The sequence below is a fragment of the Copadichromis virginalis genome, linkage group LG9, assembly GCF_057382275.1.
Source record: "Copadichromis virginalis isolate Kocher_CV1m ecotype Utaka linkage group LG9, C_Virginalis_male_GT1.1, whole genome shotgun sequence".
Classification (NCBI taxonomy): domain Eukaryota; kingdom Metazoa; phylum Chordata; class Actinopteri; order Cichliformes; family Cichlidae; genus Copadichromis; species Copadichromis virginalis.
Window position 1 is genome coordinate 19,957,234 of NC_140626.1, and position 14,586 is coordinate 19,971,819.

The 14,586-nt window shown below is 42.1% G+C and overlaps 1 protein-coding gene across 1 annotated transcript; it reads right to left on the minus strand.

Moving 5' to 3' along the window:
• Positions 1-4,030: 4,030 nt before the first annotated feature.
• Positions 4,031-10,380, minus strand: dselb (dermatan sulfate epimerase like b). The gene has a single exon (XM_085468085.1). The coding sequence runs from the start codon at positions 9,374-9,376 to the stop codon at positions 5,720-5,722; it is 3,657 nt and encodes a 1,218-aa protein (XP_085324211.1). The 5' UTR covers positions 9,377-10,380; the 3' UTR covers positions 4,031-5,719.
• Positions 10,381-14,586: the final 4,206 nt, after the last annotated feature.

The window sequence follows — 14,586 nt, forward strand, 5'->3', positions numbered from 1 at the left end:
AAAAAATTCAATTTCCACAGACTTTCATTTGACTTTCAGGCAAAGGAATGGTCATAGCAGCTTAAAACTCCCACCAGTGGAGTGTAAGGCTCAAGAAAATGATGTTTGCACAATAAACAAATGGAAGAACATACATTTGAAATTAGCCAATGACACCAAAACGCTGTGCATAAATTCTCTGGGAACATAGCATTTATATTAATGTCCCTGTTATGCAGTTAATTTTGAAAAACTCAGCTGGTATTCATGTATCCGCCAAACTTTAAAGAATGACAGCTAGGACTGTGCAAAGCCTCGAGGAGTGTTTTGATATACAACTGTGAGAGTATCTCAGTATCGAGATTTGCCTGAAGTGAAATTCAAAACGCCTCATCTGGTCTGATTTCCCTGCGCTATAAGAGCAGACTGGGCTTCATTAGCAGTGGCTGCTGTGCTTTATTGGCACAGAAGATCCCATTTTCACTACAGAAATTACTTGCCAACAGCTGCAAATTGACAGGGCGCCATATTTCCTTGCAAGTCAACTCTTATTAACAGCAATTCCTGGGATCTCCACGTCCCGGTGTCCAAACACAGCAGTGTCATCAGCAGGTATATTTGAACAGTAGGATCTGAGGACCTTACAGGCGTTGTTTACTGCACTGAAAATGACTAAATATAGGAGAGAGGCTTTGCCAGCTGCTTACACACCATCAGTGAAGCCATTCAGAGCCAATCTGCTGACATCTGAAGGACACACTCACAACAAATCACACATCACATTCAAATGGAAGTTTTGAAACTTTCAACAATGATGGTGTTGCTCTCCATTAGCGAGCTAATTCCCCAGCACAAAGGCCTTGTATGGTATCGATGATTACTCTTCTCCAGAATATCAGGCTGCTCTGACTGATGGTGGCTGCAGCAAAGGTTAATTAATGAGCAGTGGCAGGAGCGATGGCTGCCGGCAAGGGAGAAGGTCTCCTGGGATTTGGATGCAGCGAAAGATAAAGGCGGAAAAGGAGAGGGTATGACTACTCAGCTGAAATTGAGTCTCCTTTTCTATCTGGATAACCTCCATGCACCTAATAGTGTGAGAAAGCTGCTTGATCACTTAACCAAACTCGGTGCATGGAATTAGATTATAATGCAGCTTTTCATCATTTTCTCCATAAAACCTTATTTCATGCAATGATTATGTATTGGTTATCAGACATCAAAGATAATCTAGGAGGCAACCTTCTAGCTTAAATTAGTTCTGCAAATCATCTGCTTCTTGTGATCAGACATCAAAAGATTTTCATAAAGCGTATTTGTCTTTCCGAGCAGCAGGCGTTTGCAGTGTTATTTTCAGATGAGAAATGAATTCTATGGAAGAACACTCTGACATATCACTTTATTTTTATCCTGTCTGTAAGATTCCATTAAATTTAATTGGTGGAGATTATCTATACAGACTTACATTTGATGTGCGAGCTATACGAGGCAGAAGCAGGGTTCCTTAATGTTCTGTGCCATTATGTTAAAAGTCCAAAGATAATCTGTGATGATAATCTGCATTCCCTCTACAGATATAAAAAAGCTTTACAATAAGACACCAGAATAGAGACAGAGATTGAACAATACAGAATCTTTTTGAAGCTTTCTCAAGACAAAATCTAATAAAGTTCCAGTCTCCATTAGGCTCATCAGGTTCATCCACATCTGGAAGAATTAGGGCAGCCTGTTTCACAGAAAGCAGTTATCCAATCTGAAATTGTTTCAGCATGCTTTTTACGATGTATAAAGAATACACGACTAGCTTCCAGTGATACCCAACCAAAACTGCTTAACAAAAAGATAGTACAACATCAAGCACAGCAGCGTACCCCCCTCTCTGCATCCAACAACCTGGATTTGGATGTTGGGTGCAGGCCTCATGTTTTAACATCATCTCCAATATTCTGCATCCAGAGCACTTTTATATTTTTGTGCTATTTTTGCATGCAGCAATCCATTATCTTGTGTTCATCTCTTTAAGCAACTCAAGTCCACATTGTAATTTAGTCTGGAACATGCTGTCAGTTAGGAGATCACAGCAACCCACACATTGCTGAAACTGCACTCCACAGCTCTGATTAGTTTATCTTCTTCTTGTTTCATATGTCTATGCCCTTAAAAAGTTCGGGCGTCACAACAGATTTCCATTAGATGAAAATATAAATCCTGCACTATATAATACTGTATGTTTTGAATCTCATTTCATGTGACTGTGGTCTATATTCTACTGCTGCCAATCACTGTTTTTGTGGGTTTCGCCACCTGCATTGATCAAAGAATTGGTCCATAATTTGCATAATAATATAAATTCTCCACTAAAAGCCTAACAGGAGTATTTTTATTCTTTTAAATCGTTATTTTAGGTAGATTGTCCAATCTTAGAATGACTTGCTATGAATATCTGGAAACCATATTCCTCCTTCATCGCATGAGTTTATTAGTTGTTGTTATTGATCTTGGGGATTTTGTCTCTTCACAGGAAGGCTGTGACTTTTTTTTTTTTTTAATTTTATTTCCATAAACCAGCTTGGAGGGAAAGTGTTATAGATGCTTTTTGTCTTTTTGTTGTTGTTTTCTTAAATCCACCTTTGGTATAATAACTTCTAGATTTGTCCCACAAGAATAAAAGCAAGCTTTTCTACGTTCCACTCCCTCATACTCCTGGTGGATTCGACTCATTCGGGTTTTCAATGAGGTTTGAATATTTACTGGGTATTTCATCTTTATCAGTCTAAACCTTGAGGGTCCTTGAACCACATGCCTTTACAATACTCACTCAAAAGGACATTATTAGTATGAGGGGACCAAGAATTGAAAGCCTTTTGCCAGTGACATTAGGAGGTTCCTATTCCATCCTGTCAGCAAAGTAGTGAAACTGATATATTTGGATCACTTTCTGGTTAGAAGTAAGTAAGAGTGTGGCCACATTTGGGTATTGGCCCTTTTAATTGAAAGATGATTTTCTAATAGTCATCAATTCTGCAGTTGCTATCAGTTCAGTTCCAATTGATTACATTTAGTAGTTACTAACTGTACATATTAATAAATATTAAGACTTATTTTCTGGAGTAATGCATAAGTTAATAAAAATAAACACAAAAATTGAGCAGTATACAGGCTCTGTAAAAATACTATTATTCCAAGGAAAGCAAACGGAGGAAAAACATAGTTTATGCTGCAAAGGTTTATAATCATTTCTATAAATTTGGGTTTAATCATTGTTTTTGTCAGAGAGGTAGAGTTTAGTTTTGCATCATTCTCTTGTCTTCTCTTTAAATGACACCAGTAATTGTCTGGTTAAAAAAAGAAATGAAGTTATTAGTTATGTCCCAGCTCTCTGTGAAGCCTGAATAATTATTAAGCACGTATGCATACAGGGGGAAGATTACTCCTGCATTCAGAACGAATGGAACTACTTTACAAGCAGAGACTGCAGGTCCAGACTTGTAGAAACCTTCCAAAGCATTTGCCTGAGGTTTTTCTGTGAATAATGTGCATCTGCGTGGAAGCATTAGGCACAGAGGACCCTGCCAAGCATTAGAGTGTTACAGGAGGGATCAAGAACAAATGAGTAATGAAATGACTGACTCACCATTCTGAGACATAAGACACAGCATGTGCTCTTTCGAAGCCTGCTCCTGTTAAGGGAGTTTCACTCAGAGCATGGCATTAGAACTTCCTGACATGTTTTTAATTGTTGGTTCCTCCTTGTCATGCACATCACCCATATAAGCAATTAGGCTTCTGTCATCCGTGTCTAATAAAATGGAGATTGTGCTAGTGCAAAAATGTGGCAGCACAAGCGTCTGCGTAAACAGACACATTACTAGCAGGTTAGCCGTAATCATACGGAAAGAGAGCACGTACAAATTAAAATTTATGTTCTGTCTTTTGTAGCGAAGGATAATAGCTAGTTTAACATGAGTATAAAAGCAGCTAATGAGGACAAACGCCTTATAATCACATGGCCTATGCCATTGTGGAAAATAATACACTACACCTAAACAAAGACTGGTTGTCAATATATTTATGAATTTATTCTTTTCGTTACATTAATTTCTCTTTCTGCTCCAGATCCAGAAAAAGAAAACTGTCAAAAAAGAAATGATTGTAATTCAAGGCCACAGAAGCAAGGAACCATATCCCCACAAGCAAATACAAAACAGAGTTGGTAACAGGATTGCAACACCAAAGTGAAAGCATGTCTGCCAAGTCTACACATTCAAAGACCACGAACATCAAACGGGTTTTCCAGCCAGTCAAGGGTTTCAGTGTTCATAGAGAAAAAAACAAACAGGACTGCTTCTAGCCAAGGAAAGATGGATATTTCTAAATGAACACTGAGTATTCTGTGATTTTTCTCTGATTTTTTTTTTTTTACCTATACTTCATATTCATCTGTGTTCAGTGCAAGGCTCACTGGACTCTTTAAAGACAAAAACCTAAAATATGATTGGCTATCTGAGTGACTGCAACTGGAAATAGAAACACGTGTTGTTTGCTTTTCCTTCAGGCCTTTATAGTGAATATATCACAGCAATAAAACACAGTAAGCCTCTGCTATGGCATCTTGCAGATTAATATAACTAGCTGAGGGGGGTGCTTTGGAAATTGCTTTGACTAGAAATGTGTCAAGGCTGACAGTTTCTTTTTTTTACCAGTTTGATCCCTATTAAGCACATCCCTCAGATCTAATTCAATAAATGCTAAAGGGAGTTACAATAATGGTATTCATTCCTGATCCTTTGGGATATATATCTTTAGAACTCATAAATACTTTACTTTCTTTCTTCTACACATATTTTATATATCTTCAGAGATTTTATGCTTCCATAATAATTAAGCGGATACAGTAAAGTTAGCCCTGGAAAATACACTGAATCCCACATACAATCAGATTTTGTGAAAGTGCTAAACTGCTGTGACATCTTTGAGTTTCTAACTAAAATCCTTCGTACAACAAAAATACAATCTATCACTTGAGTTTAAAAAAAAACACCAGTCATCTTCTTGTTCTCCATTTTCAACCCCTTACAATGCAGCATTTTTTATACAGTTTTAAAGGGAAACAGCATTCAACAGTTCAGACAGGAAAATGACATCCCAAATTAGCTGTCTCCTACAACTTCAAAACTTATTAATGAGCTTCATAACATATCTGTTCCAAACCAATAAATGTACTGCCACTTCCCAAAAAAAGAAAAAAATCAAATAACCAAGCTTTGAATTTTGCACAAAGCATTTTTTCCTCACACCACGGTTGTTGGGTAGTATCATAAAATTTATGTTGAAATTCAGTGATATTCATCAGTATGTAAGACAAGACAGGTCTAAAGTTTCAGTCGATAAAAAGAGCGCTACAAGTAACTGTAGAGGGCTGCTTAGAGGGAGAAGAACAATAAAATGAGCTCCCTTCCACCTGTTCCAATGCAAAGTATTCCTCCCTCACAAACATCTGTCGCTGTAGTCGATACAATACTGTACACACACCCAAACAAATACAACTGAGGGAGAAAGCTTGAAGACAGACGGAGTGACAGCACAGTTTTTCTTCAACTTTTAACATTGTTTTTTTTTTTTGCTTTTTTAGAAATTTCAGCTCAGTGCAAAAAGAAAAAGAAAAAAGAATACATTACAGAGCTGGCTGTGACTGGCAGCTACAGTAAACAAAGACAGCTCAATATCAGCTGACCAGCAGCGGTTAACTGGTGAACCTAGTGTAACCCAGCCTCTTCATCACACTTCCACACACATCCTCTATCAGGCGAACGTCCTTTCGAGACATTTTCTGTCTCCATGTGTTAATGTTGGCTGGTGAGATGTCTCCTTCATACATTAGATTGTACAGGTTCGTAGAGGTGGTGAATATGAGTTGATTGAGGGCTGTGGGTGACACAGGCACCCCCAGAAATGTGTGTATTGTCTCTGCCGTCTCCTGGGGGAAGTTGACCACATCCTCAAACCTCACTCGGAGAAAGGACTCCTCGGGAAGGCTCTCGCTGACCCTCAGAGCGGCTGCGGTGTGTGCCAGCCACAAATGAGCCAGAATCAAAACAGGATTTGTCTCATAACGGGACAGTAGCCTCTGGATCATTTTAAACTCTGGCGCAACAGCTGAGCACCCATCCCTGACAGCATCCTCCTTGAATATCAAGGAAAGGTGCTGTGGGATGTTTTTAAGGGAGTATAGGCTGGGTTTGCTGTTATAAACCATGAGATAAATCCATGCTCTCGGGTCTCTCACCAAGTATATTGTCCTCAAGGAAAGTCCCACTACCTCCTGAATGAAAGGTAGTTTGAGTGTCCAGCTTCCACTCTGCATGTTGATTACCACCCGGGCGTTAGGGTACTCTGCAACATGCCTTCTCATTTCCCTTACATACTCTGCATCTCTGTCCAGACTAGCCCTCAGTTTGCCCTTCAGGTCAGATGCTGGTTCTCTCTTCCTGGATCTTTTCTTTCTGTCCCTGGGGACGCTGACTCTCTGGGTCTGCTTGACCCTGCTGCCCTCTACGAGCTGAATATTTTGCAAGTGCAGCTTTGTGTTATGCACTAGCGAATGCAGCCAGCCCTGGATAATCTTAAACCGTGCGTTCACGGCGTCTGACCTTGACCATTCACAGGCATCGACCAGGGTGTCAAACTCAAACTCAGTCTCAGGAATGTCCACATGCTCGGTGGGGACCCTTATATAAACAAAGTCTGAGCTATTGTAAAAAAGGTGCTTGAGTATTTCCGATCCCGATCCGGGAAGGGTCGTTATGACAACAGTGGGAAGGGGGAGCTGGTGCTGCTCGTACAATCTTATTTGTTTGTTTACTTCGCTTTTGGCACCCGCACCTTTCCATTTTACCCCACAGAGAAGCTGATCGCAGCTGTTAGAGACAAACAGCAGCTCGGCTATCCACAGAATGAGCACGGTGAGGAGTGCGTAACGCATCAGCCTGCTGAAGCAAACATAAAACTTTCTCTGCATGGTCAAAAATCCTATAGCCACACAGAGAACGACCCCCGCTATTACATTGACTGTGAAACCAAAGTCAAACAGCTGATTATCACTGCTGATTTGTTTAGGGAGGATTTGTGTCCCAAGGCCGTATCGGGTGATTTGATATCTATCCTCAACTTTACTGTGACCTCCAAATCCCAAATAACTCAACCTTGCCCCAATGTCTTTATAGTTTGTAGCAATGGACACAATCTTCTCTGTGTTATTAATGATTAAAGAAAGCCTCACTCCATTTTTGCTGTTATCTATAAATCTACAGTTGGACACTTTGACATACGGTCCGTGCAGCACGTAAGCCACTCTGCTGACCGGGCCTGTCATTTGGAAAGTAACGTTTATATACTGCGTCCACCTCTTTTTAAACTCAGCCGCCTGCTCTGCTTCCTGTATCCGTGTTTCAGGGCTGTGGCCCTGAGTGTCAAACCAGAACATTTTATAATGAGCATCCCACACATCCATCATCGCGCCGTTATATCTGTCCATGAATCTGAAAGGAACGTATTTAAAGTCAATGTCGAGATTGTGGAAAAAAGCACTGAGTGACTTTATAGGTGAATCACCCCATTTTTCTACATGGTCAAGGACTAGCAAAGTCTGCGAGTTGAGCAGAACCAAAGCTCTGAATACACTCTTTAGTCTCATGGCAGGTGAATAAGCCAGCACGGCTTCCCCACTCACAAACATCGTATCCTTGTGTGACAAAGCGGCAATCACCTCACCTCTAGCGTCACCCACCCCTTCATCGGTCCAGCGCAGCCACTTAGCGCACTCCCCCAACTGACCCTCCCATGGATTGTTACACTGGCTGGTAGGAGATGGACTGAACACTAAAACATTGTTAAGGTAGCTGTACTTTGGACCATAAAGTGCTTCAGACACAAATACTTGCCCATTAGGAGCAAAAGTAAAAGAGTTCTGGTCTGGGTGCTCATGACCAGGGTTAAAGCTGTTCCAGCCATCCACCCAGGAGTAAGGCTTGTCATGGACAATGTCATAGACTGCACGGCCACCCAGGCTGCCAGACTTAAAGGAGACAAAAGTATTACTCTGGCCATTGGGAAGCCCAGCTCCGTATGTAACCACACCCCAGTTTGAGAAAATATGCATTTTAGCTTTGCCAAAATCGTGGGGAGGCTGCGGCGTGAGGTGGGAGTTGTACCAGATGTATTCTGTGTGAAGTGTAGCCCAGCGCTGGGCAGATGACTGCCCCATGGGGCCGTCCTTCGGCCGATGCTTTCGAATCTGTTGAGCCAGCCAGTTGCCCGTTCCATTCTTCATGATGAACGTGTCGAGGAAAACAAGCTGGCTCTCTGGACCATAAAACCAGTTGTAGTTTGAATCCGCAATGCCGACTGTTCTCTGAAAGCCCGGCAACAGCGTGGCATAATAAAACCAAAAGTGGCCCCGCAGCCAGTTGTTCTGCATGTTGTCTATGTTGAAATGACGCTGAGCTAAGAACACATACTGGGTGATAGACTTGGCTGTGTAGCTTCCGTAGGCTACTCCCTCATCCAGGGAGCCATCAACAACGTGATTCAAAAGAAACATTGTTTTCTCCATATAGTTAACTGCCACTTGTTTCCAGATCATTGACTCTGGGTCGTCATGTGACCCCACCACTATTGCACCTGTCAGGATGGCTAATATGTTGGTGGTTTGATGATTTTGGAGATACTGTTTGCCCCATCCTCTGTACTTAGAGAGCTCATACAGCTCCACCGTCTCAGCGCGAATTTTCTTGAGGTATAAATCCTTTCTACGCTGATCCAGGTAGGAGTAAATAAAGTCATAAGCAGTAGCAAACCCAGTGAGAGAGTGCGCCATGGGCACCTCATCGTTCGGTGCACTGGTCACCTTCCAGTCTGAATATTCGGCCATCCTATCCATAAACTTGATAAGAAACTGCAGAGCAGCAGAATCCTCTGGGCACAACAGGCAGTAGAGAGCCAGGGGAGGCAGGTTGTTCCCATAAATCTCATTCCACTTGCTTGTAAACTCCTCATGTTTCACAGGGGGCAAGTAAAAGGGAACATTAGACAACATAGTGAGCACAGCAACTCTGATGACTTTAAATATGTGACTGTGGGTGGTAGAGGACCTTTGCCTCAAGTGTAACACATCCACTTGGTTAAAATATAGGTTGGGATGGGAGTCAGCAGACTGGAGCTTCCAGTGCTCACTCGCTCTGTCTTGTGTGAGCTTGACCTGCAGCAAGTCATCTGTGAAAACGTCTCTGTCTGTGGTGTTGAAGACCCCCGAGAAAGCTGTGCCCACTGCGAACAATGGTAGTAAAAAAGCTGAATATACAACCCAGCTGCCAGCCATTTTTCCAGGTGTTTGCGAGCACATTTTACACTACAGGATTTTAAAAAGTAATTAGCTGACAGTTTTCTTCAGTAAAAGTGTTGCAATGTCCTGGAAAAAATAAGTTTTCAGAGTGAAAGTCCAGATTACGTTTAAATATTAGGGATGCACAAGTCCATGGCGTTTTTATTTTAAAAGATAATATGATGCAATATCAAATTCCTGGGCATGATAGTCAAGAACAAGGATTAAAAAAAACTTTCGTGCAGAAGCAAGCACTATCCAAATCCAAGTGCAACAATGTTTGCAACAGTTTGCAAAGGCAGCAAAACACATCATAAATAAATATAAATAAATCTCTGATGGTAAGAAGATCTTTTCCCTATGTTTTTGAATTAAAATACAAGAAAAAAATCCTTATGCCTGCATGGTGCCGTTCGTCTTCATAGTAATATGGGCACTCGCGACGACTGGCGTCTCCCCCTTTGCCAGTAACTCATATTGATCTCCTCCCCAAAACATTTCCTCTCGGACAAACATCAGTCAGCCCCAGTCTGTGTCCGGTCCAATCACAGCCACCCAAAGGCTCCGTGTGCAGCCCGACCGAGCCGCAACATCCACGGACATAAACCTCAGCAAACAACGCATCTCCGCTGCAAACATTGCTTGGTACCTCCGCTGCAGAGACGCCAAATCCTTAATTTTGCAAATCCTGATCGGGTAATTGATCTGTTTGCATTGTTGAAAAGCAGTCCTCTCCTCTCCTCGCGCTTTATCTTCTGCTATTAGTGCGGGTGAAGTCCGAAAGGAGGAAAGTTGTCGTCACTCCTCAAGTATTCAAAGAATGAGACATTTTCCCCCGATTGTCCGCAGAAAACAGCGAATCAGCCCGCCGAATGGAAAAAAAATCCACGTGGAAATCTGCCGTATCTGTGGGAATATTGGTGTTCCCGCTGGCGTTTGAGACGCACACAACTGAGCCTGTGTATTATGTGTGTATCCCCGGACGCGTCTCCGTTGTGTCCTCCCGACTGTTCAGCACAGTCAGTTTGATTGTTTTCCTGCACTGGATGGAAAAATTTCCACTGTACAAACTGTAGAGGGAGCCGTGACTTCAGAAGCCCGATCTCATCTCTCACAGAGTGTGGGGAGGCTTAATATTCACTCCATTATTATTTATTTTCGTATTCCTGAGCGATGTTAAGTTTCTACCTAACATTAGGGCAGCAGCAGGTGATAAAACACGTTTTAGTATCTCTTTAATGTGATCTGCACGACTCTTTTATTGTGTCATTTAAGGTTCAAGGTTCAAGGTTTATTATTTGTCACATGCATAGTTATACAAGTATAACACACAGTCTGACACGCTCCTCGACATGTGCAAAAATGGGGGGGGGGGGGGGGGGGGTAGAGGAAGAACACACACACACACACATATATATATATATATATATATATATATATATGTGTATATATATATATATATATATATATATATATTATATACATTGGGTGAATGTGCAGTAGTAGCAGCAAGCAGGTGAATTCTGTACATTAATATGAATAGACATCTGACTATTTTACAGGATAGACAATATAAACATATTTAAAATTAAAGGAATTGAAATGTACATTGTGCCTTGGTTTAGTGTCTGGAAGAGTCCTGTCTCAGTCAATTATAGATGATGTGAGAGGGCGGGTGTGTGTGTTTAGGGCCCGGATGGCTTGGGGATAGAAGCTCCTCTTGAGTCTCTCTGTTCTTGCCCGGATGATGCGGAACCTTCTACCAGATTGCAGAAGTTGGAACAGTTTGTTGCCTGGATGGGACGGGTCCTTCAGTATCTGCGCTGCTCTAGTCCGGCATCTCCTGGTGTAGGTGTCCTGAAGCGGGGGGAGAGCAATCCTGCAGCAGCGTTCTGCTGTACGGATCACTCTCTGGAGAGCATTTTGGTCCTTCACACAGCTGTTCCCAAACCACGATGTCATGTTCTGTGTGAGGATGCTCTCCACAGCGCCTGTATAGAAAATCCTGAGGATCTTTGGAGAGACCCTGAACTTCCTCAGTTGTCGTAGGTGATACAGGCGCTGCCTAGCCTTTTTGGTCTGGACCTGAATGTGGGCAGCCCATGTCAGGTCTGAGGAGATGTGGACACCAAGATACTTGAAGGACTGCACCCTCTCCACTGGAGCTCCATTGATGATAATGGGCTTGTAGTCTCTGTGCTGACCCCTTCTGAAGTCCACCACCAGCTCCTTGGTCTTGCCGACGTTCAGCTGGAGGTGGTTGTCCTGGCACCATGATGCCAGATTCTTCACTTCATCCATGTAGGCCGCCTCATCGTTGTTGGAGATGGCACCCAACACCACTGTGCCGTCAGCAAACTTCACAATAGTGTTGGAGCCATGGGTGGCCACACAGTCTGAAGTGTAGAGGGAGTAGAGCAGTGGCGAGAGGACACATCCCTGAGGTGCTCCTGTGTTGATGGTGATGCTGTTAGAGACGCATCTACCCACCCTCACCACCTGAGTTCTGCCAGTGAGGAAGTCCAACACCCATCCACACAGACGTCCCAGATCCCTGAGCTTTGTGAACAGTCTGCAGTCTGGATGATGGTGGATCTTTTGAAGCATGTGGGGACCACAGACTTCGCCAGGGACTCGTTGAAGATGTAAGTGAACACACCTGCTAGCTGGTCAGCACAGCAGCGCAGCTGTGCTAATCTGGCATTTGCAAAAATAATAAAGACAGTGATATGGAAAGGAACAGTAGGCGTATGCATCGGCATACAGTTTAATTCACAGCACCTCAGAGGAAAAGTTAGGCAACTTGCAAAATACTTTCCGCCCCCCTTTCTTTTGTAAAAGAAGATGAGAATTAACACAGATAATGAGCTCGCTTTCGTCCATTCAGTTTAAGGCTGATGCAGCTATAATGTGTAGCCCAGAAGTGGACGCAAGAATCACAACTTCATCTCCATTGAGCAAAATCAGCTCTCTGCTATATTTGCTTTGTTTAATATGCAGGAAAAACCGTTTTAGCAACAAAATTTTGGAAATTACAGGTTGTGTTGGTGAGGCTATTTCTTAGTATGCGCTAATATATAAATAGTGCACGTCAAAGTCACTGTTAAAGAGGTGGCAGAGGTTGTGGTGCAGGAGGATGGACAAACAGGAGAAAGTTTAGAGAATGTTTTATGAATAGAACATTAACAAAAACACTTTGCTGATGCTTTCGGGGGTGACATTTATCCCACTCATAGTCAGTGTCGATCCTTTTGTTTATTGCTGATGATTGATTTGATGCTGGGTTCCCTCCTTTCCTCCGTTCCCATCCATTATTCCAAACTACCTTATAACACTGCACAATAGCGTCATATGTAATTTACAGACACTGCAGCAGTAACAGAGATCACACGTACCTTTCAGTAAAAGAGCATTTTCACCCCCAAATGTCAAACTATGCTTTTAACATACAAATCATCATTACAGTTGACATAAAGTCACCGTGACAAGTCTTGTTTCATTCTTTTCCATTTGACATTTATGCATGTATTTGTAAAAATTCAGTGCAAGTGTATGATAAGCAAACGAAAACATCATGGAAAAACATCTCAGTAAATGTTACATTTGAAAATTGGCTAAAATCTCCTCAATCTTCATTGCATGTCTCTGCAAAAGACTCCCCTGAGGCAACAGAAAGGCCTCCAATAGCCTCCGAAACATCTCGCCTTCAAGAAATGTGTGACATTTGCCTGCCCTAACATAACCCACCACGGTCTCATTGATCAGCTCATTCATCCCTTATTAGGTTTCCGTGCAGTATTTCCATTAAACGACAGATCACTTTCCTCATAGGCAGCTTGCACGTGTGCTCTGCAGCATTGTGTCCCACAGGGACCACTGTTGCATGATGATTTTCCTCTTTTCTTTTTTTTTTTCCTCCCCACAGTTTGAAAGCTTCAGGCACAAAGTTGGCTTTATCGGCATCGCCACAGGAAATACACACTTCAATCTCTCTTAGGACAAAAATCTTCCACAGAGAAAAGCTGCACTGCAAAAAAAACTGCCAAAACATAAAAACCAATGATCATTTTGAAGTCAGTCAGACTGCTTCATAACCACAAGCGCGACAGTTCACGATTCAGAGATGAAATGCTGCTTATGAAAGGATTTTACCAAAGAAAAATAGTCAAAAGATTTAGTATTTAGCACCCTAACACAGAACCAGCTCACCCTTTTAGCTTTGCCATTTAAGCATTATACTCCACTACAGTTAATAGACTTCTAGCTTTGTTCATTGGAGGCTGTTTTTATTACAGCACAGAAAGTGTTAAAAGCATCTGTTGGCAAAAGTCGGGTGACTGGGGTTTATTTTCATAACACAGTTTATTCATTCCATCAGAATGAAACCTGACTCCGGAGAGCAGAGAAGTAGCGTGCAATATCTCCACAGTTTCCCAAAATTTCACTGGTAGAAGATAAAGCCTTTTTGGCTACACTACCTTTTATATCCATGGCAACAGGCTTGAACCATTGCAGAATTCCCCAGTATTATGGTAATACTAAAGGTCACCGGTGATGGCTCTGGAGATTTTTGTAGCTATGTATTCAGCACTGTGGCCTCAGATCCTATGTCAGAAATCTCCCCCATGCTGATTAATATAAGCCTACAGATGGTTATTAATGTATGCCGTTTATTTTGTATTCATCAAGTTTATGTTGGGCTTATGGTTGTGTCTCACCTCTCTGCTGCAGAGGCGAGTCAGGCAGTGTCGCGCTCTGTTTTGGAAAGGAAAAATAACACGACACAGTTGTTACTCTTAGGAGGATTGCATTTTGGCTTTATTGATAGACAAAATTGGCAGCGTTTTTTACTTTATGATCAGCACTAACTACGCTGCCTGTTATGGCGAGGCAATGATATCGTCATATAATAAACCCCAGACTGCCTATTATGTCTAACACAGCAGTCAGATCACCTGTACCGTGATTTTCTCTCTGCTGCGAGGAGTGAGGAGAAATGGAAACCATAAACCTAGAATCGTAATCATTCCAGGCCTTTTTTTTAGTCCGAGACATACCGTAGGTCCCATAGGCACACAAAAATTGTATTAAATCTCTGAAAAACAACGGTTTCTCTTTATTTCCATTGCAGTGGCAATCTATGCTTTTGTTTTTCGCTTTCTGGCAGTCAGACAGCACCCAGATGTAAGCTCAAATATTGGCTTCAGAATATTTCAGAACACCAATGCAAT

Excerpts from the sequence above, each read along its gene's own strand:
- dselb (XM_085468085.1), bottom strand. The coding sequence starts at position 9,376 with ATGTGCTCGCAAACACCTGGAAAAATGGCTGGCAGCTGGGTTGTATAT.